Source organism: Staurois parvus, unplaced genomic scaffold (assembly GCF_062004578.1).
Source record: "Staurois parvus isolate SC_StPar_1 unplaced genomic scaffold, SC_StPar_1.0 ptg000719l, whole genome shotgun sequence".
Classification (NCBI taxonomy): Eukaryota; Metazoa; Chordata; class Amphibia; order Anura; family Ranidae; genus Staurois; species Staurois parvus.
In genome coordinates, this window is record NW_028318515.1 from 2,758,790 (window position 1) to 2,785,419 (window position 26,630).

At 41.8% G+C, this 26,630-nt stretch overlaps 1 protein-coding gene across 19 annotated transcripts in view; it reads right to left on the reverse strand.

Annotated features, from left to right (window-relative positions):
- NCOR2 (nuclear receptor corepressor 2) overlaps positions 1-26,630 on the reverse strand; it is a 708,717-nt gene that overhangs the window by 324,490 nt on the left and 357,597 nt on the right. For all 19 annotated transcript variants that reach the window (XM_089653704.1, XM_089653697.1, XM_089653690.1 and 16 more), the window contains exons 7-9: positions 8,233-8,289; positions 8,017-8,069; positions 6,953-7,019 (exon numbers count right to left, since the gene is read on the reverse strand). In XM_089653704.1, coding sequence (XP_089509830.1) covers positions 6,953-7,019; positions 8,017-8,069; positions 8,233-8,289 — 177 coding nt within the window. The remainder of the gene's footprint in view (positions 1-6,952; positions 7,020-8,016; positions 8,070-8,232; positions 8,290-26,630) is intronic.

Genomic DNA, 26,630 nt, shown 5'->3' on the forward strand with positions numbered 1-26,630 from the left:
AGGTTTACAGTAAACAATGAATTTCAGAGGCCAGAAACCCCCCTCATCCCCTTCATCAGAGCTTGGAAATAGTAGTTCTAATTACTGTGGGGACTTATAGTATGATGTGCAAAAATATCTTAAATCAGAAGTAAATCAATAGTTCAAACTGGTGAACAGAAGGTGAGAAATGTCTAAAATGTTAAAGGGTAAGTTCACCTTTAGGAACATGTTACACGTAACATCCATTGATAGGGTGGAACATGTAACATCTCCCAGCTCCTGCCGCCAGATCCCCCCTCAGTATGACAGTGAATGGGGAATCTTCTCTCCGCACCCGCTGTCACTTTTTGAAAAGAGTGCGGCCCTGTAGGGCTCTGCTGACACATCCGTGTCATTCATTCTGTTTCCTGTGAATGAACTACAAGTACCGTCAGCCACCTTGGCTGATGGTTTGCAGTACTAAATGAACTACAAGGTCTCGAATGAGTGCTCTCATAGTTCATTCACAAGCCCTGCAGCTTTCACACAGACAGCCCATATGAAGGTACACGCAGAAAGCTGCAGGGCTTGTCTGCAGAAGCCTGACATTGTGATGCACAGATCAGGGGTGCAATGCTTTCCAGGCTCCCGTAGAACAAAATAATAAATGCACATTTTTATTCTGCAAAAAAATGTGTATTTATCATTTTTTCTAGAAAGGCGAACTTATCAAAAGAAGTTTAGGGTAGAAAAAAAAAACAAAAAACAACAAACATACTCATAGTGATAGCATATAGCTGTCCTCGGTCGGCTCTGAAACTGAGCAATGAGCAATCAAATGACCACTGATCGCTCAGTTCTAGGAGCTGGGAGCAGTGACTATCAATCACTGCTCTCCACTCTCCACTCTCCCCCTCCCACAGTCACTGGAGTGCGGAGTGGGAGAAGCTGACTCCAGCTTTCAACTGTGTGATGAGATCTGGAGCCAGCTGTCAATCAGGCAGCTGGGTGGATCCAGACAATATTGTCAGTATCCTTCCAGAGCCTGAAGCAGCACTGTAATGTGAAAGTGGGCTCAAGCCCACTGTCAGCTGATTCTGGGTCACAAGAGACCAAACAAGCATGGGCAAAAAAGTTTTGGCCATACTTCTCATTTAAAGCTGTGACCAGAACAGAAGGTGGGGAGGGGGGTAGTCTCCAAAAAGGGACAAATGTTCTGGGGATAACTGGCAAACATGGGATTTCCCCCTTTTTTGGTTTGATTTCCTTCCACTTACTGTTATGTCTCTGGAACAAAAGTAAGGGTAATTGCCCCAAAGTGGACACACAGAACAAAAAAAAAAAAAAACAGAAGTTGCAACTCTAAACATTTATCTTTGCCTTAAAAAAAAACAAAAAAACAATAAGCCAAAAAAATTGGCACAATACAGTCAGGAAAGTACTGTTCTCCCAGCAGCCGCCAAACCCAGACACATCCATCGGATTGCCAGACAGAGAAGAGTGATTCATCACTTTAGATAAAATGTCTCCACTGCTCTAGAGTCCAGTGGCAGTGTGCTTTACATGCATTCGACGCTTTGCATTGCACATGGTGATGTAAGGCTTGGATGCAGCTGCTCAGCCATGAAAACCCATTCCATGAAGCTCTCAACGCATTATTGTTGTGCTAATCTGAAGGCCACATGAAGTTTGGAGGCATTTAGCTATTGACTCTGCAGACAGTTGGTGAATTCTGTGCACTGTGCGCTTCAGCATGCGCTGACCCCGCTCTGTCATTTTACATGGCCTACCACTTTGTGACTGAGCTGCTGTTGTTCCCAGTTGCTTCCACCTTGTATAATACCATTAACAATTTACTGTGGAATATTTAGTAGCAAGGAAATTTCATGGATGGACTTATTGCACAGGTGGCAACCTATCACGGAACAACGTTTCAAATCACGGAACTCCTGAGAGCGCCCCATTCTTTCACAAATGTTTGTAGAAGCAGTCTGCATGCCTAGGTGCTTGATTTTATACACCTGTAGCCATGGAGGCGATTGGAACATCTGAATCCAATGATGTGGAGGGGTGTCCCAATACTTTTGGCAATATTGTGTATATTAAAAGTTTTCTGGGTGGAAGCTCTCTGAAGCTTTGCAATTTGAGGACTACAGTGAAGTGAGGGCAAGGATGTCCAGAGTTTGGCTGGCACCCACAGGTGTGTGCTGCTTTATGAGGAACCATTAAGGGGTGTCATGGAGCAGACTGAATACATTTAATACAAGGTGCACCCAAAAGATCGATGTCACAGTGCATTCATAGGGGTTGATTTACTAAAGGAAAATAGGCTGTTCACTTTGCAAAAGAAGATGAACTTTGAGGGAATTTCCCCTAGAGCTTGATGAATGTGGTGAAATTTCACTTTGCAAAGAATACCCAACACGTGAATGGATTATGAAAACAAGATAATGAAATAAGTAAGTTCTAGGGCAACTTCCCTTGCAAAGTGAAAAGTCTATTTATCTACAGTAAATAAACCCCATTGTTTTCTAAAGAAAGAGCACAATAGATCATGTATATCTTCAAACTCTCTATAATGTAAACTTTCTACATGCCAACTGAACAGGCAAATGCAGGACACTCTGACTCATCCAGTTGTGTCAGCAAACACAAATGCTCCTGCGCTTGGGGATGGACTCGATGCAGGCTACAACCACATTAAGAATGTCCTGGAACATGCACACCTTGCTGCCCTCAAATGGACCGGGGGAATCCAAATATACTGAATGAGGAAAGAACAAACAGAGGGCGCACAGGCCTAGTGCATTACCATAAAAAATGTTTAATAAGAAATAAAGTAGGTGTTGTACTCACAAATGACAATATAGTCAAGGCATGTCATAAAAGAACAGCTGGGTCAACACCGCGCTGAATACCAGTCCGCAATAGGGAGTGTAGACATCCAATAGGCTGACGCGTTTCGAGGACTTGCCTCTTTCTCAGAGCCAACTCTATTGTATTCCATATTTTATTTATTTATTACAGGTACTTATATAGTGCAGTCAATTTACACAGCGCATATATATATATATATATATATATATATATATATATATATATATATATATATATATTGTACACGCACATCAGTCCCTAACAAATGAGGAATAATTTTTTTCTTTGTGATGGAAGTAATGACAAGTAAATCTCTTACATTTTTAAACAGGAAAACCTATAAACTGAATAAACAGCTTTTTATTACAGGCTGTACCGATGTGCTAAACCAGCAACTCTGGGTGCACAGTTTGTCCAACCACATATTTTAAATGAATAAACACCTTGTTTTTTTAATTCATGGTGGAAGTATACATATGCCCTGTTCTAAGAAGGCAATGCTTTGCATTTGCAGCTGGAAAATCTTTGCTGCTGTCATAAAACTCCTGAAAGTCTCCACTAGACTACTCTAATCTTTGGTAAACTGAGTTCATTATAATTCACATTCCTGAAACCCAATAAGCCATGTGTCCATCTGTAATCCATTTCAGTAGTTACTGGTAAACGGACTAGAAATTCAATTTTATATTCGCCACTGCATAAGCCAAAATCACATGAGCTTCTTTCACAGTCTGGCTTGGACTTTGCAAAATGTTTAAGTCACAGAGACTTCCAATATTATTATCATTGTTATTATAATACAGCACCAACGATATAACTTGATATGCAATTAATCACAAAACACTTTGCAATTCTGCCACTGTTCACAGGTTTACTTGACCCAGCTTAGCTTACATTCACTTACACTTCTTGCAAAGTCTCAGCTGAATTGTGGGCAATTATCAATTACTCAAACATTGCGGGGGTTATTTGCTAAAGCTGGAGAGTGCAAAATCTGGTGCACCTCTGCATAGAAACCAATCAGCTTCCAGGTTTTATTGCCAAAGCTTAATTGCACAAGCTGAAGTTATAATCTCTGGCAAAAAGCATGGAATCGCAACACTTGGAAAATGTTCATTCAATTGCATAAAAACTCGCCCTCTTGAGGATTTCCCCCCCTTCCTGACCAGGCCATTTTTTGCGTTACAGCACTGCGTTACTTTAACTGATAATTGCACGGTCATGCAACACTGCACCCAAATGACATTTACGTCCTTTTTTTCCACAAATTGAACTTTCTTTCAGTGGTATTTGATTGCCTGTGCGGTTTTTATTTTTTGCGCTATAAAAAAAAAGACCAACAATTTTGAGAAAAATTTTTTTTTGACTTTTTGCTATTAAACATGTCCAATAAAAAAATTAAAAAATCTAATTTTGTCATACATTTATGCCAAAATGTACTGTGTTACATGTCTTTGCTAAAAAAATCCAAATATGTGTAAATTAATTGGTTTAAGTGAAAGTTATAGCATTTACAAATGGCGATATATATATACTGGGATTTTTTTTTTATTTTTTACTAGTAATGGCAGCTAATCTGCGACTTATAGCGGGACTGCGGCAGACATTCAGACACTGGGGGGAACTGACTTGGTGTCACTAGCATCCCCAGTGACACCAATACAGTGATCAGTGCTAAAAAAAAAGTGCTGACAATGTACTAATGGCACTGGGCAGGAAGGGGTTAACATGAGGGCCGATCAAAGGGTTAACTGTGTGCAGGGAGTGTTTTATTAGCGGACGGGGTCTGTGTGCTTCACTGTAATCACACTGGTCTGCATGGGTGTGCTTTGCAGTGATTGACAGCCACGGCCGTGAATGGCCGCGCGCATGCGCCCCCCTACCCGGAAATGCAAAATCACGTATATATACGTGATTTTGAGCACCTGTGCTGCCCTGTAGCAGTATTTCTGCTATAGAGCAGCCGGAAAGCAGTTAATTGTGTAGAAAAAAAAAAAAATCACAGACATGACTCAAAACTATTTTCATTTAACATTCCAATCTTCTGGCTTTAAGAAACACTGAAAAAAATAAAAAAAGAAAGAAAACTGTAGTCAATTGCAACTGTTTTTGCAGATCAAGCAACAACATGGAATCACTCAGTTGTGAGGAAAATATTATGGAATCACCATGTACTTTGCAGTTCTAAAATAAACATCTGCATCAGATTACATCTGCTAATTAGTCTGCAGTTAAAAAAGAGTGCTTGCACACCTTGGTGAGCTGTTGCACCAAGCTGATTGACATGAATCATGGCTCCAACACGAGAGATGTCACCAAGCAAAATAGGTGAGTTGGAAGCTTTGGTGCATGAAGACAACTATGATTTAATTGGTATTGCTGAATCTTGGCTTCATTCTTCACGTGACTGGGCCATTAATATTCCTGGCTATGTTCTCTTTCGGAGAGACGGGGTAAATAGGAAAGGTGGTAGTGTCTGACTCTATGTGGGAAGTGATCTCAGAGCGAGTGTGAAAGAGGACCTAGTTGATGGAGAGTGTGATGAGGCTGAAGCATTATGGGAGGAACTGCACATGGGGGTGCGTACTACAAAGGTAATCATTGGAGATTGTTATAGGCCTCCGAGTGTTTTGAGGAGGCGGAGACTCCGCTCCTTGCACAGATCAAAAGGGCTGCAAGGGCTGGGACAATGATAATAATGGGGGATTTTAACTACCTGGAAACTGACTGGAGTAATGGTACTGCAGGAACAGTTAAAAGGCAAACATTTTTAAACATGCTACAGGACAATTTTATGGTACAGTTCATAGAGGCCCCAACTAGGAATGATGCTCTGCTGGACCTGGTAATCTCAAACCATGCAGAGTTTATTACGAATGTTCATATAAAAAAACTGGGTAGCAGTGACCATAAGATGATTTCATTTATTGTTAGCTGTAAATGGCAAGCACATAAGAGAAAAATAAAAATGGTCAGTTTTAAGACAGCTAATTTTCCAAGGCTGAGAGATGCTCTCCAAGACTTAGACTGGGAGGGAATATTGGCATCGATGAACACAACACAGAAATGGGAGTTCTTCGAAAAGACCATATGTGAACACACTGAAAAATATATTCCCATGGGCAAAAAAAGGCTAAAAGTCAAACCTATGTGGCAGTCTGCTGGTGTCATGCAGGTCTCCTGGAGACCTGCAAGTATATCAGCTGCCTATATGTATAGCTACATCTTGTACAGGCAAGCAGATATACTGACAATAAGAATCAATGAACCACCACAGCCCCGTGATAGTTCATTGAGGACTTGTAGTTTTACCATTTACAGAGGACTGCGAATGAGTGATGTGGATGGGCGAGTGGAGCACCCCTAAATGATTTCCAGGACTCCAGTTGGATAACAGTTGCTGAGCAGTCTCAAATCCAGAGGAGGGAGTCTCTTCCCATGCTGTCTGTCTGGTCCATTTAAAGGGGGCTTCCTGCAGATCCTTGGTCAATATATGATTCAACACATTGCACTTTTACAATGCGCATCTGGTGAGTGAGCATTTTTATCAATTCCCTGCACAGATAAAAGTCACATGGAATAATCTGATATCACGTGTGCAATAAGATTTGTGTGCAGCACAATTTTCTGAGCGGTGTTTGTCAGACCCTCACCATCATATGAACACTTTTTTGTTTTATGACCGTCACAGCCGCATTTGTTTAATTGCACTCATTTCAGCGCTTCATTCACTTCTGTGTTACCACTTGTATTTAATATCTTCATATCAATAATATTTTGAGTATTGCACTTTTATATAATAATTTTTTCAGCGCTGCACCAATTTTTGTTTGTGTTTTATATAAGGTCTAGGGTTCATCTTTAGTGCATTTGCTGCTGACCTTATCAGGGTCTTGAGCGCTCGCTGTTCCTGTGTTCAATATACATTTTCTGGTGACAAATACCTTAGTTCTCAGAAATGTCTCATTTAGGTTGAAATTGTCTGGCTTTGAGTAAAAGCAAGATCATCAAAAGGCCTTGATTTTTCCAACACAACTTTTGGGGCAAATTTTGGCATGTTTTGGAAGCAAGTCAAAGCAACACTGCTTTGTTATGTACATCACATCACACTTACCCACTGCTTGCGTGCATGGTTCCTCCTTTTAAAATATAGTATAAGCTTCTTGCGCATTGTCTGATTTCTAAAACAAAATGGAAAAAAAAAAAAAGACATTATGGTTCAGGATTTTAACAAGCATCTGGCCTTCTGTAATATTCCCACACATACTGAAAAGCCACAGAAAATAGTATCAGGAAGAGAGGAAGGCAAGATTTAAAAATTTGCTTGTAGAATTGTGTTATTTTTTTTTTTAAGGATGAATACACCCCAGCTAGACACATCTCAAGAGCCAGTGCCCCCCCCCCCCCCAAAAAAAAAAATCACTGATGGAAATGTGTTTTTTTTTTAAAGAGGAACTACACTACATGTAAGTAGCACAAACCAAAAACAATATGCAATTCATTTTTAATATTCAAAGCAACGCCCCCCCCCCCCCATCCATGCCCCCATGCTTTATTTTACTGAGAAATCACTTTGAAAAACAGCCCTCCAAGATTTCTGGCAGTGGTCATCTAAAGTAAGGGCAGCTGAATCTAATTTCTGGAATCTGCAATCCATCTCCCTTAGCCCAGAAAGCCCCTCCTCCCCTCCTGAAGACTCCTGGGATGCATGAAATCATTTGCCTAGGCTTGGAAACCAGGAAGTAACTGAAAAAAATGCATTAAAAAAAAAAGTTTAAAACAAGTAAATATATTATACTTTTCTGTTTAATTACTAATGGTGGAAGCATAAGGATTAAAAATAGTCAATGTTGATTGAGGGAGTGAAGTTCCACTTTAAGTATAACTATATCCCAGCTAGGCATATCTCAGAAGCCAGTGCCCAGTATCCCTGAAAGAGAACAGCTAGTACTGTACAAAGCACTAGAACATAAAGCACAATATAAGCCCATATCCCACTATTCTGAAAAATATTGATTAGTCTTATGAACTCCTTACTCTTTCAATATATTGTTTTCCCCATACATAAGCTGTTTCCATACCTTTTACTGTGCTAATGTTAAAGTAATTGTCAATCAATTAAGGCTATTATTTTGTTATTACAAATAACTATACAATTGTGATTTCCAGCACACTTACATTTTAATATTTTCATGGTACTGCTTGGTGTCTGACGGCTGGTTGTACAATGGCTGCAATGAAAATCAATAGACAATTATCTACAGGAAGCAGCAGAGTGCTTCACACACCACAAACTAGAAGTTCCAAATTTCAGAACTGTGTGAATGTAAGACAGAACTGCTGATCATATAAGTGGCTGAAATTATATTCTAGTGCACCAATAATGTGACATACCAGTTCTACATGAGGTCCCAATCCTTCCAATATACGATGAGCGGCCTCTGCTTTTTTCTGAAACACAAAAATGTATCATCAAAACTTTTGTCCTTTTGATACTGATGCTGTAATATCACATAAGATGACAGTGCAAGTATCACCTCTTGTGGGGAGATCTTTACACAGCAGTGTACAGCACTGCTGTTGGTTTACCACATAGGTTCACAGCAGGCAATAAGGCCATGCATGAGTAGATTAGATCATGTAGCATAAGAAGCTCAAAGCAGTATTAAACCCAAAAGAAAACATTTTTTATACTGCAGCTTATCAATTCTTTGCTAGGATGGCTGCATTTATTTTCTTTTTAGGCTTTCTTCTACTTTCATGTGGTGATCCAGCCAGCAAGTCCGTTATTACGTTAAAAGCTCAAGCTTAAAATATGTATCAATTTACATGGATGAGACAAACCATTTAATGCTTGCAGAGGTGGTTAAAATGATCAGCTTTTATTCATGTAAAATCTTTATGCCAAAAGGAAAAAATAAATGTTGCTGTAATGGATTATAAAGTATTAGGGCTCATGTACACTGCAGCTGATAAACTCACATTTAGAGGCTTTTCTGCGTTTTTTTCAGCAGCCCCTGAACTCTCCCTAATGTTTTCCTATGTGTCCATGTACACTATGTCGTTTACAGGAAGTTGAGTTTACAGTCGTTTTTTTAACGCAATAAACTTGCGTTCAGGAGTAGATTTCATCAGCTTTTCAAATGCCAAATGCTTGTAAACGTGGCTAACCGCGTCTATAAGCGTTTGCGCTTATAAGCGTTTTTTTAACTGTTTCATTTCCAGATGCTGTCCAGATCCTTTTTTCATCATGAAAAATGCAAACAAATCGTTTTCAAGGTACTCAAATGGACAAAACACTGAACACAGGATGTTCCTACCAAGCTTGTCACACATTGCAATGACCAATTCACACCTCAGACCTCTCCCACCCTTGGAAACAAAAGATATGTTAATGACCATTCACACCTCAAATTCCTCATGAAAGCCCCCTGCCAGGTGACCTTAATGACTCACTCCACCAGACACCTTTCCCACCCTTGGAAACAAAAGAAATGTTAATGAGCAACTCAAACCTAAGCTAATCTCAACACATACTGCTATCTCTGCTTCTACTATCTATATTTCTCTGAAATAGTTAATAATTTACCACTTTCCAGTGCATTCTGGGCGTTTGGGAGGTTCTCCTGTGCTTATCTTTAAAAAACATTTCTAAACGCAAACGTGCATAAACACGGTATGAAACCGCGGCAAAACCGACGTTTTTTTAACCTGCGTTTACCTGCAAACAAAACAAGGGAAACAAAAACAAATGAAAACGGATGCAGTCACCACATCTAAAGATTGGTAAGCTGCAATATACAAAATTTTTGGTTTCGGGTTTAATAATGCTTTAAAAAGTACCAGTGAGCTATAGCATTACACTAAAGAACTGCAATTATCCACCTTAAGTTCTCTACAGGGTATGCACCATCTTACCACCAGCACTCCAACACATTTCTATTCATTCGTATACATATACCCACACATTTCCACACTGCCGCAGAAGTATGTACATGCATTGTGGTGTGCTTCCCAAAAGAAGTGTACGTACCTTATATTTGTGTGTTGGGGTCTGTTTATGCCCCATTCATTGCCTTGTGTGGTAACACACATGAAGAGGTGTGAATGGGCACTTACTGCGGAAATTATAGTGATATCTGACATGAAGTATCACAAATTCCCTAACCTCCATTCTCTCATCTGCCCAAATTTGCTATAATAATCATTTCATTAAATGTAACAATTTTATTATAGAAGACGTACACAAAACAGAAATTAAATATTTAAGTAAAACCTTTCACAAGCACAAAATTATAGCAATCGATGGCCTGCACTCACTGCAAAAACAGGAGCACATTTGATAATATATGGTATGTTTACGAATCCTAACAGGACAAACAAAAAGGGCTCGCTACATTTCCATAGTAGAGTAAGGAAACCACCTAGTGGTCATCTGTCATAATGCAACACAAAAAACTGGTTATTTTTTAGAATATTTATTATTTCATTTCATTTCAACTGATACCCTTGTATAAACTAGAATAAAAAAATATATATAAATTGGATGGATTACACTGAAAGGAGGGCACCACTTCCATGCCATTAGATTGTAAGCCTTTAGAGTGTGAGCTCTATAAAACAGGGCCCTCTGATCCCTTTTGTATTGAATTGTATTGTAACTATACAGTCAAGTTAGAAAGTGCGGAGTAAACTGTTGGTGCTATACAAATTCTGTATTATAATAATAATAACCGATGATCTTTTTCTTAACGTGACACTAACTGAACAATATCCTTTATCTCCAAAAATAATCCATATACCTCAACTACTTTATTGCCCTCTACTCTATTCATGAAATATTATTCTACATTTTCTGCCTCCGTGTAATGTCCTTTATCAGGTCCCGTACCTCTCCTTTCCCCCCCTCATCCATGTGTTTGGAATGGCCAGTGCATGATAGTTGCCGTCATGTGTACTACTTTATGCGCAATACAAAGCCCATAGTCCATAGTTCCTAGATCTTCTCAAAAGCCAGCAAGAAGGGGTGACTATGCTCCCACATACAGTGGGACCATAGAGACAAACCCTCTAACAGGAAATTGGACATCAACAAAAATAAAAAAAAAGGAATTTGAAGGATGAGAGCAATAGAAGGTACGTTTTACATACTTGAATAGATTTTTTTTTTAAACCAGAGTTTATTGTGCCTTTAACATATTACTTTTGGCACTTGGCCAGCTGGATAATAGTGTAAGGCCTCTTGCATACTGCAGCTTGAAAAAGCTCAGTAAGAGTTTTTTCTTACTGATCTAAAATGCAGCACATTGTTTACAATGTACCTGTACACACAGGCGCTACATAATCTTTAGTTATTTATAAAAAAAAAAAAAAAATTGGCATTTCTAGTCAGTATTTTGCGCCGGTAGACATATATGCACGCAAGTACGGGCATATGTGCATAACTACTAAAGGATTTTGCATAGGGGTGTATCGTAAGCATGAATGTACATACGCGTAAATATGTGGAAAACAAACGTCTGAAATTACGTCCAGAAATGCTGATGCTCAAACATCAGTACCGTGTGCAAGAGGCCTAATAGAGTAGCAGGTTTTAAATATTTTCTCTAAGATAACCTATAAGCAATACAGTTCTAGTTAAGTGTTAAATTATGAAATGTGAAATAAAATGTAGAATTTATTCTAAAGAAAACACTTTTTCCTCAAAACACATAGAAAATCTATTTAGAATACAGCACACATCACCCGATTATCTATTTTAAAGAAAAGAATATGAAAAAGAAATCTCATGTAAAGCAGAACAAATCTTGGTACATTTGTCCTCTTGGCACAGAGAACAGGTGTGAATACTGAATACCAATTTCCAAAGCAGAGGCATGACCTAACTGCTTTTCTAATAAAAAAAAATCTCCAATACATTTATAAAGCGATGCTGTGTGCTTTATAAATGTGCTTTGCACTTGTTTCGGGAAGCCCTATTCATTCTAATGAATGGGAAATAAGGAAAGTAGCAAGAAGAGGATAAGTCACATGGCCTATCTATTAATGTTCTCAGCAATTGTGGGACAAGGACATCTAGCAGCCAGGTTGAAGATAACAAACTCCCCCGCAAATTATCCTTCCTAGCATAGCACAAACTATCCCCAGCACAAATCCTTTCCTCTGAAAATTGCCTATTTTGAGACAAATCACCCTACCTAGCACAAGTTCTCCACCCAAAAACCCTCTCCCAGCAAAAAAAACCCCACCCTTTCTGGCACAGATTCTGTTTACACCTCCGAACACAAATGTTTGTTTCGTCCCTCCCACCATTGTATCCCCTCAGATGCTACTGTGGTGGGAACTAACTACAGGAGTAGTGAAAGCAGTAGAGAGAAGGAGATAGCCAAGAAGAAGAGGTGTCGGCTGTGCTCTCGCCCTCCAGCTCCTCCCTCCTGTGGGTATATTATTATTATACAGTATTTATATAGTGCCAACGGTTTGCTCAGCGCTGTACATTATAATGGGAGACTGTACAGTAACAATACAATGCGATACACGAGGGGTCCGAGGGCCCTGCTCCTTGGAGCTTACAATCTAGGAGAGAGGGGAGAGTGGTAGAGAAGGAAATAGCTGTGGGGGATGGAGTGGTGGGAAGAGCGGAGGAGATCAGCAAATTAGGTGAGGGTGGGGTAGGCTTCTCTGAAGAGATGGGTTTTCAGGGTGCGCCTGAAGGTTACAGTCTGATGGATTGGGGTACTGAGTTCCAAAGGATGGGGGAAGCCCTGGAGAAGTCCGGCAGACGGGCATGGGAGGAGGAGATCAGGGTATTGGAGAGAAGGAGGTCTTTTGAGGAGCGGAGAGTGTGTTTTGAGTGGTATTTGGATATCAGGTCAGTGATGTAGTATGGGGCAGTGTTATGAACAGCTTTGTATGTTAATGTTATTATTTTACATTTTATGCGTTGGGCAATCGGAAGCCAGTGGAGGGATTGGCAGAGGGGGGTGGCGGATACGGAGCGGTTGGTAAGGTGGATGAGTCTGGCCGCAGAATTCAGGATAGATTGAAGCAGGGATAGCCTGTGTTGGGGTAGGCCGGCGAGGAGGGAGTTGCAATAGTCAAGTCGGGAGATAAGGGAGTGAATGAGTTGCTTTGTAGTTTCTGGAGTTAGGAACGTGCGTATTTTGGACATGTTGCGGAGGTGGATTCTGCATGAATTTGTCATTGATTGGATCTGGGGCTGGAAAGACAGATTGGAGTCTAAAATGACACCTAGTACTCTGGCTTGCGTGGTGGGGCTGATGGTGGCGTTGTTGGTCGTGATGGTAGGCAGAGTATCCTCTGATTTGGGTACCGTAGTAGCAGTCCAGTCTGATATATCGTTCAGAAGGCTAGTGATTCGGGTGGAGACTGAAGGAGTGAGGCGAGGGGTAGAGAGATAGATTGGAGTGTCATCGGCATAGAGATGGTAGTTGAAGCTGTGGGAGTGTATCAGTTAGCCAAGGGAGGAGGTATAGATGGAGAAGAGAAGGGGCCCGAGGACAGAGCCTTGGGGCACCCCAACAGAGAGGGGGAGTGAGGGGGAGGTGGCAGTGTTATAGGTAACACTGAAGGAGCATTGGGATAGGTAGGAAGAGAGCCAGGAGAGAGCGGAGTCTCTGAGGCCAAAAAAGCATAGTTTTTTGAGGAGGAGGTGGTGGTCGACCGTGTCGAAAGCCGCGGAGAGGTCGAGGAGTAGTAGCACTGAGTAGTGGCCATTGGCTTTGGCAGTTAGCAGGTCGCTGGTGAGTTTGAGTAGGGCGGTTTCGGTGGAGTGTAGGGGGCAGAAGCCAGATTGTAGGGGATCAAGGAGGTTGTTGTTGGTGAGGTGGGAGCTTAGGCGATTTTAGGTTAAGCGCTCAAGGAGTTTGGATAAAAATGGCAGCAGGGAGATGGGTCTAAGGTTGTTTAGGTCGGTGGGATCCAGGGAGGGTTTTTTAAGTATGGGAGTGATGTGCGTGTGCTTCAGGGGGGAGGGGAATGTGCCAGTAGAGAGGGAGAGATTAAAGATGTGTGAGTGAGGGAGCGTAGGATGGAGGAGGAGGGTGAAGGTAGGAGTTGTGTGGGGACAGGGTCAAGAAGGCAGGTGGTAAGGCCAGCTTCAGAGAAGACCTTAGTGACCTCTTCGGTTGTAATGGGGTCAAAGGAGTGGAGGGTTGAGGGGTTTTTAGCATGAGGAATGTTGGGCGGGGTGGAGGTCTGGACAGTGGCGAGGTCAAAGTAGAGGAGTGTTGAGGGGGTTTTCGTGTGAGGGATGCTAGGTGGGGCGGAACTCTGAGCAGTGGTGACGTCCCTGCGAATTGCGTCGATCTTGCTTTGGAAGTGGTTAGCAATCTCGTGGGCGGTGAGTGAGGTACTCGGTGGAGGTGGGGGCGGGGAGAGCAGGGAATTGAAGGTGGAGAAGAGCCGGAAAGGGCTGGAGGAGAGGGTATTGATGAGGTATTACAAAGTAGGCTTGCTTGGCAGAATGGAGGGAGGAAGTGTAGGTGAGGAAGGCGGATTTGTATCGGTTGAACACTTGTGTAAGGGATTTCTGGCAAATAGAATCGCGATTGGGAACACGCATGCGCAAAAGAGATTACGCAGAAGAGCTGCCGGTTGTGCGCAGGCACGCAGGAATGCGCGGTCGCACACATGCACGCACACGGCGAAGATTGGCGCCAGATGGGCTATTTAAAGAGGGCCTTTACTCTGGTTCAGTGCTGACTGGTCTTAAGCTCCCCCCCCCCCCCCCCCCTCTGCACAGCTCCTCCTAAAGGTGATGACCAACCCTTAGATGGATGCCCACCACCTGGCTCATGGCAGATTAAACACCTATGAGGATTATTATCACATGCGCATAATCCATGCGTTTCTGGTGAGTGCGCATTGCTACTATTTGAGGCATTAGGCTCTGGAAAATATCTTGTTCATCTCTCTGGAGATCACCGTGGATGCTACTTGTTCAATCTGACTTTCACTATTTACCTTATCACACTTTTGCTGCAATTTATTCATTATTTAGCGCTGCACTTTATTATCCGTATTGCTATTTTAAAGGTATTGTGGTTGCCTCAAGTGTTCTAGCTGCTACACGTATGCGAGAGCGCTCACTACATTTTGCTTTTTACCAATCCTGAAGGATTCCTCACATGAGTTCACTGTGCCAGGAGCCCCTTCTGTTTCCCCACCCTCCATCCCCCTTTGATATGACCCTGGTTCTCAGCAGTATTATGTAGAACAGTGTTTTTCAACTTTGAGACCAGGGCCCGATAAATTCATCCAAAAGCTTTCATAGTAAAAAGTATACTTTATGGCGTTGTTCCAAGCTATGGGTGGAAGGAAAAGGATCACCCCACTGGCAAGTGAGAAAAGGGGAGCATGAGTCCGAGCGATTCCAGTGTCAGCCAATACAAGTGAAGTGATGGACGCTGCTTAACTGACCCCAAGAGTCCTCTGTGACCAAGCCATCGTGGGTGTGGTGAAACGTGTCAGAGGGCATGGCCAATACGGCGTCTGAGGCCATTCCTTAACATTGGACTCCTGGGGTCGGTTGAGCAGCATCCATCCCTTCACTTATTGGCAAAAATGTTTCATACCCCAAAAGTAAAAATAAGTTTATACTCACAAAATTAAAAGTATGGGAGTACAAAATATGTATTGAAATTATGAAAGGTTCTGGATGGGGCTGGGTGTCACTGCAGGTGGTGGGTATTGTGTGGCGGAAGATTAGGGGATTCCACAGCAAATTTTGTGGCCCTGTAAGGGATTTAGTATCTGGACAGAGCTGGGGGCAACTGTAGAAGGGTGCTTGGGATTTACAGAGGCACCGTAGGAGACTGGAGGGCACTGCAGGGGTTGCAGTGTGTGGGGGGGGGGAGCTTAAAAGAGAAGCTTGAGATTGCAAAAACCAATTATATTCCCCTAAGTGGTTGCAGCATCAGTCCGATGCTGCATCTGTCCCCCACCGCTTCTAAGACCGAGAACTGAGTGATTAAAGACCACTGATCACTCAGTCACCAGTCTTCAGTGGACTTATTGGACTGTCAGTCACTGGCTCTCTGCGCCAGGCTGTGCAGGGGGCAGGGGCGGCTGGCTTAGGTGACCTAGAAACACCGTGGAAGGTTGAGCGGCACTAATGGAGTTGGGAGGCACCGTGGCAGGTAAGAGGATCTGCAGATGGTTTGAGGCCTTGAAGAAGGAAGGTCATGACCCAGCAGTGGGCCATGGCCCTGTGGTTGAGAACCACTGATGCAGAGAACATACTGCAAGATGCCAGAGGATCCACACTTTGCTCAGCATTTTATGAATAAGAATTAAAACAAAAGGCACAGTATTGAGTATTTCCTATGGACTTCTTGCAGTGAACACATAGAGGGGGCAGTGCCCAAGTTCAACTAACCAAAGGAGGGACTGTATAGTCTTTTCATCTACATTTAAAACAATACCTGCAATATACAAGAGCAAACCAGTATATTGTAAAAATCACACCAATAATTATTACATTACATACTGAAATAAAATCCCAGCATACTGTATGTGTTTACTGAAAATACAGCATATTTTTCCCTATAATACTCCCCTACCTCGTAAAGAAAGTCCTTAGAACTTAACCTATCCCCTACCACTTGAGCCCTAAAAGCGAAGCCAAACATTACACTAACCCCTGTTCTGGATACTCCTTTCATCCTGAGCCAGAAAACTCTCTCCTTTAAAATAACGTTCCTGCTGAAACCACTCAATGTCATGAACCTTGCAGCGGAACAAGCCGATCCCACTAAAGCCGTGGACTATTTAGTAACTTTAAAAGTCAACATAAAGGACACAATATAAAACAGTATCATTTTTCATGAAAGCTCTTTCTTTTATCATTAAATATAAAACATCCTTTAGCTCCATTGTGTCTCCTTTTCCCCATTGAGCAGGTTGCAACATTGTAACTTTGTAATCACAAGGTGAGAGATTGTAGCAGGAACTGGTCTGCCAGACAAGGGAACACAACCAAGAACTGCACACGCACCAGCATTTTTAAGATTGTGCAATCTCCTAATCAGCATCTCACTTCACTAGGTAGATGGTAACATTACATTACAATGTTTAATAGAAAATGTATTATTTTATTGTGAAGGTATGAGAGTTTGTTGTAAACGAGAGGTCCCTAGATGGAAGTATTTTTAGGAACTGATTACACTGCAGACACAGGAAACAGATTTAGGACTCATTAAGCCCTGGTTCACATCTGTACGGTCCATGATTTGCACGGGCAGGAGAGCCCATTCATTTGAATGGACTTCCATGCCCCGGGACACGCAGGGAAGAAGTACCTGCACTACTTGGGAAATCGCAACCCACACGGGAACCGAGGTTCCCAGTACTGTTGTGATTTCCAGTGTGGGTGGTGTGCCATTAGAATTAATGGCACCCGCCTGCGGATCCCGCATTCCTCTGTGTAGGTGGTGCGGTTGCAGGTATTTGTGCAGGTCCCGCAGTGGCACCACCCGCACAGATGTGAACCGAATGTCACACCAGAAACAGTGGGACTGCATTGGGCAGATACTCCAGCGTACTCCTACCTCAAGTGCAAAATGCCTTGACTCCTATGTGCCCAGTTCACACCACCACGCTGCGTTGGTGTGTGGGCAGTGTGCAGTGAAAACAACTACACCAGGACATTCCTTTGTTAATGTAAGGCAAGTAGTGCAAGGCAATCCACTGCCTCATACCACATGGCAGGCAATACAATTTGATGAAAAGTCACTCTGAGACATTTCAATAAAGTTGGTTAAAAAAAAAAAGTGAACAGTGAGATGTGCTGCAATCAATGCATTGAGACTGCAATGATCCACTGCACTGCTCCGCACACCAAACTCTGCGTTTTAAAAAGTGTATTACTATGCATGCACTACTCTCAAAAAAAAATACTGTACTCTGCTAGTGTTATGTGATGAATAATCATCATATTCAGTATATGAATTGCTGTTATATTTCACTTTATTTGCTTTTATATGTTTCTTTACATTTACATGCACATTTTCTTCATATTTTCATGCAGATCAAGATGTTCAGCAAACGTGACATGAGAGGGTTGAGACAAACCATATAACACTACCAGGGGTGCTTACAAAGGTCAGCTTTATTTATATGGTTTTAAACATTTCTGCACCCAAGGACATGTTATAATGGGGTTTATTTATTAAAGCTGGAGAGTGAAAAATCAGGCTTACTTCTGCATAGAAACCAATCAGCTTCTAACCTCAGCTTGTTCAATTCAGCTTTGGCAATAAATTATTGAAGCTGATTGGTTTCTGTTCAAAAATGAGCCTGATTTTGCACTCTCCAGCTTTACTAAATAAACCCCAATGTGTCCAAATTCCTTCCACAGAAAATAAAGACCTGTGAATATACAGTGCATTCGGAAAGTATTCAGACCCCCTTCACTTTTTTTTTTAAATTTTGTCAACTTGCAGCTTGATACAACAGTTGTTAAAATTCTTTTTTTCCCTTTAAAGCGATACTAAAGGTTCATTTATTTTATCTTTGTAAAATAACAAACATGTTATACTTACCTGCTCTGTGTAGTAGCTCAGCACAGTGCACGTATTAGAGTGCCTGCACTCTGGATGGAGGAGCACAGGGCACCCCTTTGGACAGAAACACTGTTAGCGTGGGGCGTTTTAGATGAAATAGCAGATTTAAATTAACAAATTGAAGCCAAACTTCAATTAACATTCGATAAGCAGTTACAGCAACAATTTTACTTTTCTTTTGAGATAAAAGGTTTACATACATAAAAGCTAATCATTGTAAGAAACCCTGGAAGTGTTAAATTGTTTGTTTCAACTGTCTAACTGCCACATCTGCAGGACAGCTTGATCTGTTGAAAAGCAATGGACTTACTGCGTAGATCACCAGATGAAAAACATCTAAGAATTGGTAAGCTGCAATATAATAAATATTTGCTTTTGGCTTTAAAACCGCTTTAACTAGGAACTGAAATCTGGAAGCTTTGCTCAAAAAATGGAGGCAGAGGGCAAAGGGCTAGTCACCAGTAATGCCTGTGGTCTCCCTACAGCTGTTTTCCCCATTACTGACTTAACATGCCTTGTGCTGTGTTTTTGTGTGAAGACGGACAGCTTGGTGGAGGCAGAGCTATACTTCCTTGTGGCAGAGCCTCCATCAAGGAGACCACTGATCAGTGCAGTAGTGATATCACCAAATCTGACTCCAAGGCCTCATGCACCTTGGCATATTAAAATACTCCTATCGACCCTGGAAAAATCCAGAATAAAAGATGCTTGTTTTGATGCCTAATTATGGGCACTTACAGGCATATTTGCTTTTTGTTTTTTTATTTTTAATAAATTGCAAAGATTTCAAAACAAACTTCTTTCATGTTTTCATTATGGGATATTGTTTGTAGAATGTTGAGGAAAAAAATGTATTTAATCCATTTTGGACTAAGGCTGTAACATAACAAAATATGGCAAAGGATAAGTACTGTCAATACTTTCTGGATGCACTGTACATGTTTACACATAAATGATACCAGTAAGCTCCTTTCTGAATGCAGGTTTGGGCAATTTTTTTATACCTCTGAACAATGCTCTAAAATAAGAAACTAGACACATATGGCGCATGAGGCCTTGCATGTCCTGAGACTAGCAGTTAGATGCAGCAGTGCTTCAAATCTCACACTGCAGATATACAGCATGAGGCTGTATGCACAGGAGTGCCTAAAGCACACCTAAGCTGGCACAACACAGTATTTTTTTGTTCAGCAAACATGAGGTGGATGGAGGAATCCCTCTTACTGCAAACATTGTTTTCTGAAAGTAGCACCCGCAACTGTCAGAATACACATATTAGTGGCTGCAGCTGCTGATTGATGGAAAACATTCCCAATATGTCCTTTCAACACAAGTCAATTAAACAATCGACTTCTGTCAACAGGAGGAACCCACATATCCCTGCTGGGCTGGTCAATTGTTAATGATTAATGGATAATTTTCCAACATGTCCATTTAAGATGAACTAACATATGTTGAGAGGACCCCACAAACTGATCCCTGCAGGACTGCCCAAATTTCAACTGGGCCAGTGTTACATACTATATAGTGCACTGCTATTTCTCAGGAAAAATTAAAGAGAAAGGTTAATCAATAAGGGTGTTGCACTGCTAAGTCACAAAACTTGTATAAATATTCCCTATAACATAGCAAATCAAATCTGGCATCCCGGTCCACTTTAACTACACAGTTAAGTGAATACAAGATTTTTTGCAACAGTGGTTCTGTGAGTCATTCTAAAATATTCATGAACTGTTGGAGCTTGATTGACATATTTTTTTTTTCACAGGCTTGTTATTCATGCAACTATATATATGTTATTTAGCAGGCAAAATACCATCTCTGAATCCATAACCATCACTGTGCAGCCTTGATGTTCAAAATTCCCATCAGAAAAATGTGTTTATCTACATTAACGAAACTCCTATTATTTTAATTTGTATATGTGTACAATACCGATTATGCAATATAAAAAATAAATACAACAGGATAGCCCACTAAAGACCTTGAAACATTAAGAAAATGTATGGTGTAGTGTGGGGGTCAGCAACCTGTAGATCGCGGCCAGGTGACTGGTAGATCACAATCTGGCCATGCTGACCCACCATCCAGAGCATCAAACAGAGTGCAATGCAGAAGGACTACATGTAAAGTTGGAGCTGTAATAGGGAGCAAGAGCCGCATAAGCCAGTGCTTCCTCTGTAGTGCTGGCTCCTGTCCCATGTGGAGTGATACCAACTAGACTCCACCTCTTATCATGGCTAGCAGTCTCAAGAGTGGTGCCAGCAGCAGGAAAGAAGAGACCTTCAGATCAGTGTGAAGCAGTATACTGGGCATAATAGTATAAAGCTGCATTCACACTGATGCACAGTGATTTACCTACACCGCGGGTGCAGTGCAGTGTACTTGCAGCTTTCCTGCGGGTTTGCTTCACTTAGCAATAGACTTCTATTATATCTTGCAGGTTTGGTGCACTTTCTGAAAGTGCACCAAAACTCTTTAATGCAGAAATTTTGGTGGACTTTCAGAAAGTCACCACACCTGTGAGATATAATAGAAGTCTATGGCAAAGTGCATCTAACCCAGGAAAGTTGCAGATGCACATCAGTGTCAAAGCAGCCTTATAGGGGGCTCAGAACAGTAAGGGTTAATTTACATTTGCAGTTTGGAGGGTGGTAAAACCCCATAGTTAACACCTGTTTTTACTACCTTGCACCTCCTTTAGCTGTATTGGCCAGGGGTGTACACATGTCACAGCTGGCAGGAGTTATACACCCTGTCATGGTTGGTGGTTGCCAAGCATGAACCATTCAAGTGAATGAGGCCCCTTTACCACCTGATTTAAACCCATGATTGCTGTGCAGTGCACGTAATTGCGAGAAGGTTTAAATCAGGTGTGAGGAGGCAACACTGTGCCCGGTGATCTTTGACTTCTCCCATGTTGTTCAGGTAGATCTTTACCTTTTTAAGATTGCCTACCCCTGGTGTAGCTGAAGCCACAGTGGTGTCATATGAAGCTCTAGCCAATTTAATCTACAGACGCACTCTCAACACCACTAGAACCTCCCTATGGATTTATAGCCACTGTCTAAACCTATTGGCAGAAAAGAAGCATATAACCTCTCCTAATCATCCTCTCTTTTTTTAATCTCTCTGATGGCCTGCAGTGGGTCAGGCAGGGCCTAATGTACTAACATCACATATATCGGGGGTACTTTTAAATCATTCTTGCAATTACAGCAAGAATTGAGAATCCCTCCTAGGTGGCACTTTAGGTATCTCCAACTTAGACATGCGGTGGAAGCACAATTACAACTCTGCAACTCCAAGCTAGAACAAGCATTTCTTTGCCCTGATCATACAAGTCTTATTTCCAGTTATTTGCCATGGTTATGTCCGCTAGGGATAAATGCATGCAACTGAGATATTTGCATAGAATGTATTATACTCTGATGCATTTATTCCAAATGCATCTAGACACTCCTACAAGACAAAAATGTGAGAAAGACGGGGGGGGGGGGGGGGGTTCTACACATGGTTTGGACCTGTGACAAGGTCAGACCATTTTGGGCTGTAATTACTGCGTTTATCGCAGCTAATTTTGACCTCCCTAATGTAGTCGAAAATGGTGCCTATTGGGCATATTTGAAGAAGTAGACATTACAGCTGGGGCTAAGCAATATTGCCAGTTATTACTATATTATACTAGGAAAACAATATCTTTACCCTTAACCACCATATTGGTTTGTGGAAAACGACTGATTAACCAGAGCCTACTTTTATACAAATTAACATATGAAGTGAGAGGTGCCCAGGGAAGTTCTCTAAACTAGTGATTCCTTCCTCTGTTTAATTTCTGACTCTATACCATAGCCTATATCTACAGTCTAACTCAATGTCCTGTACCCTGCTCATAACCCATCAAGATGTTGATACTGGATTGCTACCTTAATACAGCCAGATCAACAGATGTAACAGTATAGTTGTTATGCCTTTTTTTGTTTCAGGTGAACAAACTAGTAATAATCTTATAATTAAAAATATAGTGATATAGGTTTGCTTTATTTTCTTATTTCTGAAAATTATGTATGCATTTTACTCCAAATTTGGAATAAACTTATGTGAATGTACTTTTATTTGTGTACACATTTTCAACGAGTTTAAAAAAGAATAATATATGGTGAATTTCTGGGATAAATGGTCCACTGACACACACACACACACACACACACACACATCCACTTAATTGACAAAATTATTGGGACATCTGCCTTTACACACACATGAACTTTAATGTCATCCCAGTCTTAGTCCATAGGGTTCAATATTGAGTTGCCCCACCTTTTCCAGCTATAATAGCTTCAACTCTTCTTGGAAGGCTGTCCACAAGGTGTAGGAGTGTGTCTATGGGAATGTTTGACCATTCTTCCAGAAGCGAATTTGTAAGGTCAGGAACTAATGTCGGACGAGAAGGCCTGGCTCATGTTGGAACAGGAAGGGGCCAACCCCAAACTGTTCCCACAAAGTTGGGAGCATAAAATTGTCCAAAATGTCTTGGTATGCTGACACCTTAAGAGTTCCCTTCACTGGAACTAAGGGGTACAATCAAACCCCTGAAAAACAACCCAACACCATAATCTCCTCTCCACCAAACTTTACACTTGGCTCAATGCAGTCAGGCAAGTACTATTCTAGCAACTATCAAACCCAGACACGTCCATCGAATTGCCAGACAGAGAAGCATGATGTGTCACTCCAGAGAATGTCTCCACTGCTCTAGAGTCCAGTGGTGGAGTGCTTTACACAACTGCATCCAACGCTTTGCATTGCACTTGGTGATGTAAGGCTTGGACCCAGCTGCTCAGCCATGGAAACCCATTCCATGAAGCTCTCTATGCACTGTTGTGCTGATCTGAAGTTTTGAGGTCTTTTCCTATGGACCCTGCAGACAGTTGGCGACTTCTGTGCACTGTGCGCTTCAGTATGAACTGACCCCGCTCTGTCAATTTACATGGCCTACCACTTCGTGGCTGAGTTGCTGTTGTTCGCGATTGCTTCTGCTTTGTTTTAATACCACCAACAGTTGACCATGAAATGTTCAGTAGAAATGAAATTTCATAGATGAGCTTATTGAACAGGTGGCAACCTATCACGGTACCACACTTGAATTCACTGAGCCCCTTGAGAGCGACCCATTCTTTCACAAATCTTTGTAGAAGCTGTCTGCATGCCTAGGTGCTTGATTTTATACACCTGTGGCCATGGAGGTGATTGGAACACCTGAATCCAATGATTTGAAGGAGTGTCCCAATACTTTTGACAATATAGTGTGTAGGTATATATACACTATATTGCCAAAAGTATTGGGACACCTGCCTTTACACGCACATTAACTTTAATGGCATCCCAGTCTTAGTCCGTAGGTTTCAAGATTGAGTGGCCCACCCTTTCCAGCTAGAACAGCTTCAACTCTTCTGGGAAGGCTGTCCACAAGGTTTACAAATGTGTCTTTGGGAATGTTTGACTATTCTTCCAGAAATGCATTTGTGAAGTCAGGCACTGATGTTGGACGAGAAGGCCTGGCTTGCAGTCTCCACTCTAAATCATCACAAAGGTGCTCTATCAGGTTGAGGTCATGACTTTCTGCAGGTCAGTCAAGTTCCCCCACTCCAAACTTGCTCATCCATGTCTTTATGGACCTTGCTTTGTGTACTGGTGCGCACTCATGATGAAACAGAAAGGGCCATCCCAAAACTGTTCCCACAAAGTTGGGAGCATGAAATGGCCCAAAATGTCTTGCTATGCTGACACCTTAAGAGTTCCTTTCACTGGAACTAAGGGGCAAAGCCCAACCCCTGAAAAACAGCCCAACACCATAATCCCCCCTCCACCAAACTTTACACTTGGCTCAATGCAGTCAGGCAAAGTACTGTTCTCCTGGCAATCGTCAAACTCAGACATGTCCATCGAATTGCCAGACAGAGAAGCATGATTTGCCACTCCAGAGAACAGGTCTCCACTGCTCTTCAGATCTCAATCGGGAAAAATATGCTGGATATCTATATTGATATGGGCTGGGTAATGTGCTAGGAACATAATGGGTCAAGGATTTCATCCCGATACCTAATGGCAGCCAGGGTGCCATTGTCTAGCCTGTAGAGGTCTGTGTATCCCTCCATGAATATGTCTTCCCAGACCATCACTGACCCACCACCAAAACGGTCATTCTGAATGATGTTTCACATCTGTCACATGTGCTCAGGGTGAACCTACTCTCAAAAAAGCACAGGGCACTAGTGGTGGACCTGCCAATTCTGGTGTTAAATGGCAAATGCCAATCAAGCTCTATGGTGCCAGACAGGGAGCAAAGGGCCCCCTAAGGCTACCCTCATGAAGTCTGTTTCTGATTGTTTGGTCAGAGACATTCACACCAGTGTCCTGCTGGAGGTCATTTTGTAGGGCTCTAGCAGTGCTCATCTTGTTCCTCCTTGCAGAAAGGAGCAGATACCGGTCCTGCAGATGGATTAAGGACCTTTTATGGCCCTGTCCAGCTCTCCTAGAGTAACTGCCTGTCTCCTTGAATTCTCCTCCATGCTCTTGAGACTGTGCTGGGAGACACAGCAAACCTTCTGGCAATGGCACAAATTGATGTGTCATCCTGGAGGAGTTGGACTGCATGTGCAACCTCAGGTATCGCCTCATGCTACCAGTAGTGACACTGACCATAGCCAAATGCAAAACTAGTGAAAAACAGTTAGAAAAGATGAGTAGGGAAAAAATGTCAGTGACCTCCATTCCTGCTTTGGGGGTTGTCTCATTGTTACCTATCTAGTACACCTGTTGGTAATTTCATTAACACCAAAGCAGCTGAAACTGATTTACAACCCCCTCTGCTACTTAACTGACCAGATCAATATCCCAGGAGTTTAATTGACATGATGCTATACTCTGATTAAAAAGTGTTTTTTTTATTTTTTTTCCCACACACATACAAACACACACACACACACAATCACTGGTTTGCCTTGTAATATGATGTAGAACTGGCCTGCTGGTTCTGCACTGCATTGATAGTAAAAACATCTTAATAGTCTGGTCACCTGCTCCTATGATTCAGCAGCTGTGTATTGCTTGCAAATACCATTCCATCTCAGTGGGCCCTGCAGGAGAGCAGTTATTAGGTGGAAGATTAATAAAAATGTCCCAGTGCATTACCCGGCATGGAAGAACACGCACTGCATATTCCAAAATGCTCTTAACACTTTCTTTCCGCTTCAAGCATGATAACACCAGCCCTCTGCTCATCTCCCATCCTGGGGGACCTAGCTACATTTAAAGGTCATCTCCATTAGCCCAGTGACAGGATTTGATTGCAAAGTAACACTGTGAAAGAAACTGTAGGACGTGTGTCTAATGCAGAATGTTGTGATTAATAATAGCAATGAAGGATACAGAAAATTTTTAAGAGCTATCTGTATACTTCAATGGCTGTGTCAAACCTGTACAGGCAGTCATTTTATTGTAATTTTTTTTATCATTGCTGCTTAAAACAATTCACAGATAGGGGAACAGCTGGAGGAAGTCCAGTCTTTAAAAACAAGGCTTTGATTTACAAAAGACAATTTCCTAAGACCATAAGGAGGAACAGCATGTGCTTATCTTATCACTGCATCCTCCATAGCGTTCTGATAGACTCCATGCGTGATACTACAATGCTGTCATAAACATACCACACGTACAATTGCCACCAACCAATCATCCACCTGTATAAAGGTCAGCATGACAAAATGAGGTTTTCCCACTCAGAAAGTGTGATGTGGCTTATATACTGGAACCGATCCATTTGCTTGTATACTGGAACAGATCAAATTAAAACATACTGCTGGAAAGATGCAAGCTGTGTTTAAACTGAAAAAAAAGCATACTAAAGGGATAAATAGGAACTCAATAAAAGGGAGATGTGAGGAAATGCGGGGATTGCATTTGCTGACTTGGCTTTTAAATGCACAGGCACAGATCTGTTATTCATATCCTTTTTTCTGCACTCAATGACTCCTTGCAAGAAGCTCCCCGAATCTGCTGAGGCAGAGCAGTCACTTATCAGCCACTCGCAGTAAATGTGCTACATGATCTTATAAAAACCTTTAGAATCATAGATATCAATTTCTTCCCATGTAAACCCAACTGTAGTAAGCCTGCTCTGCAGATTCATGATTGAATGACACTTCA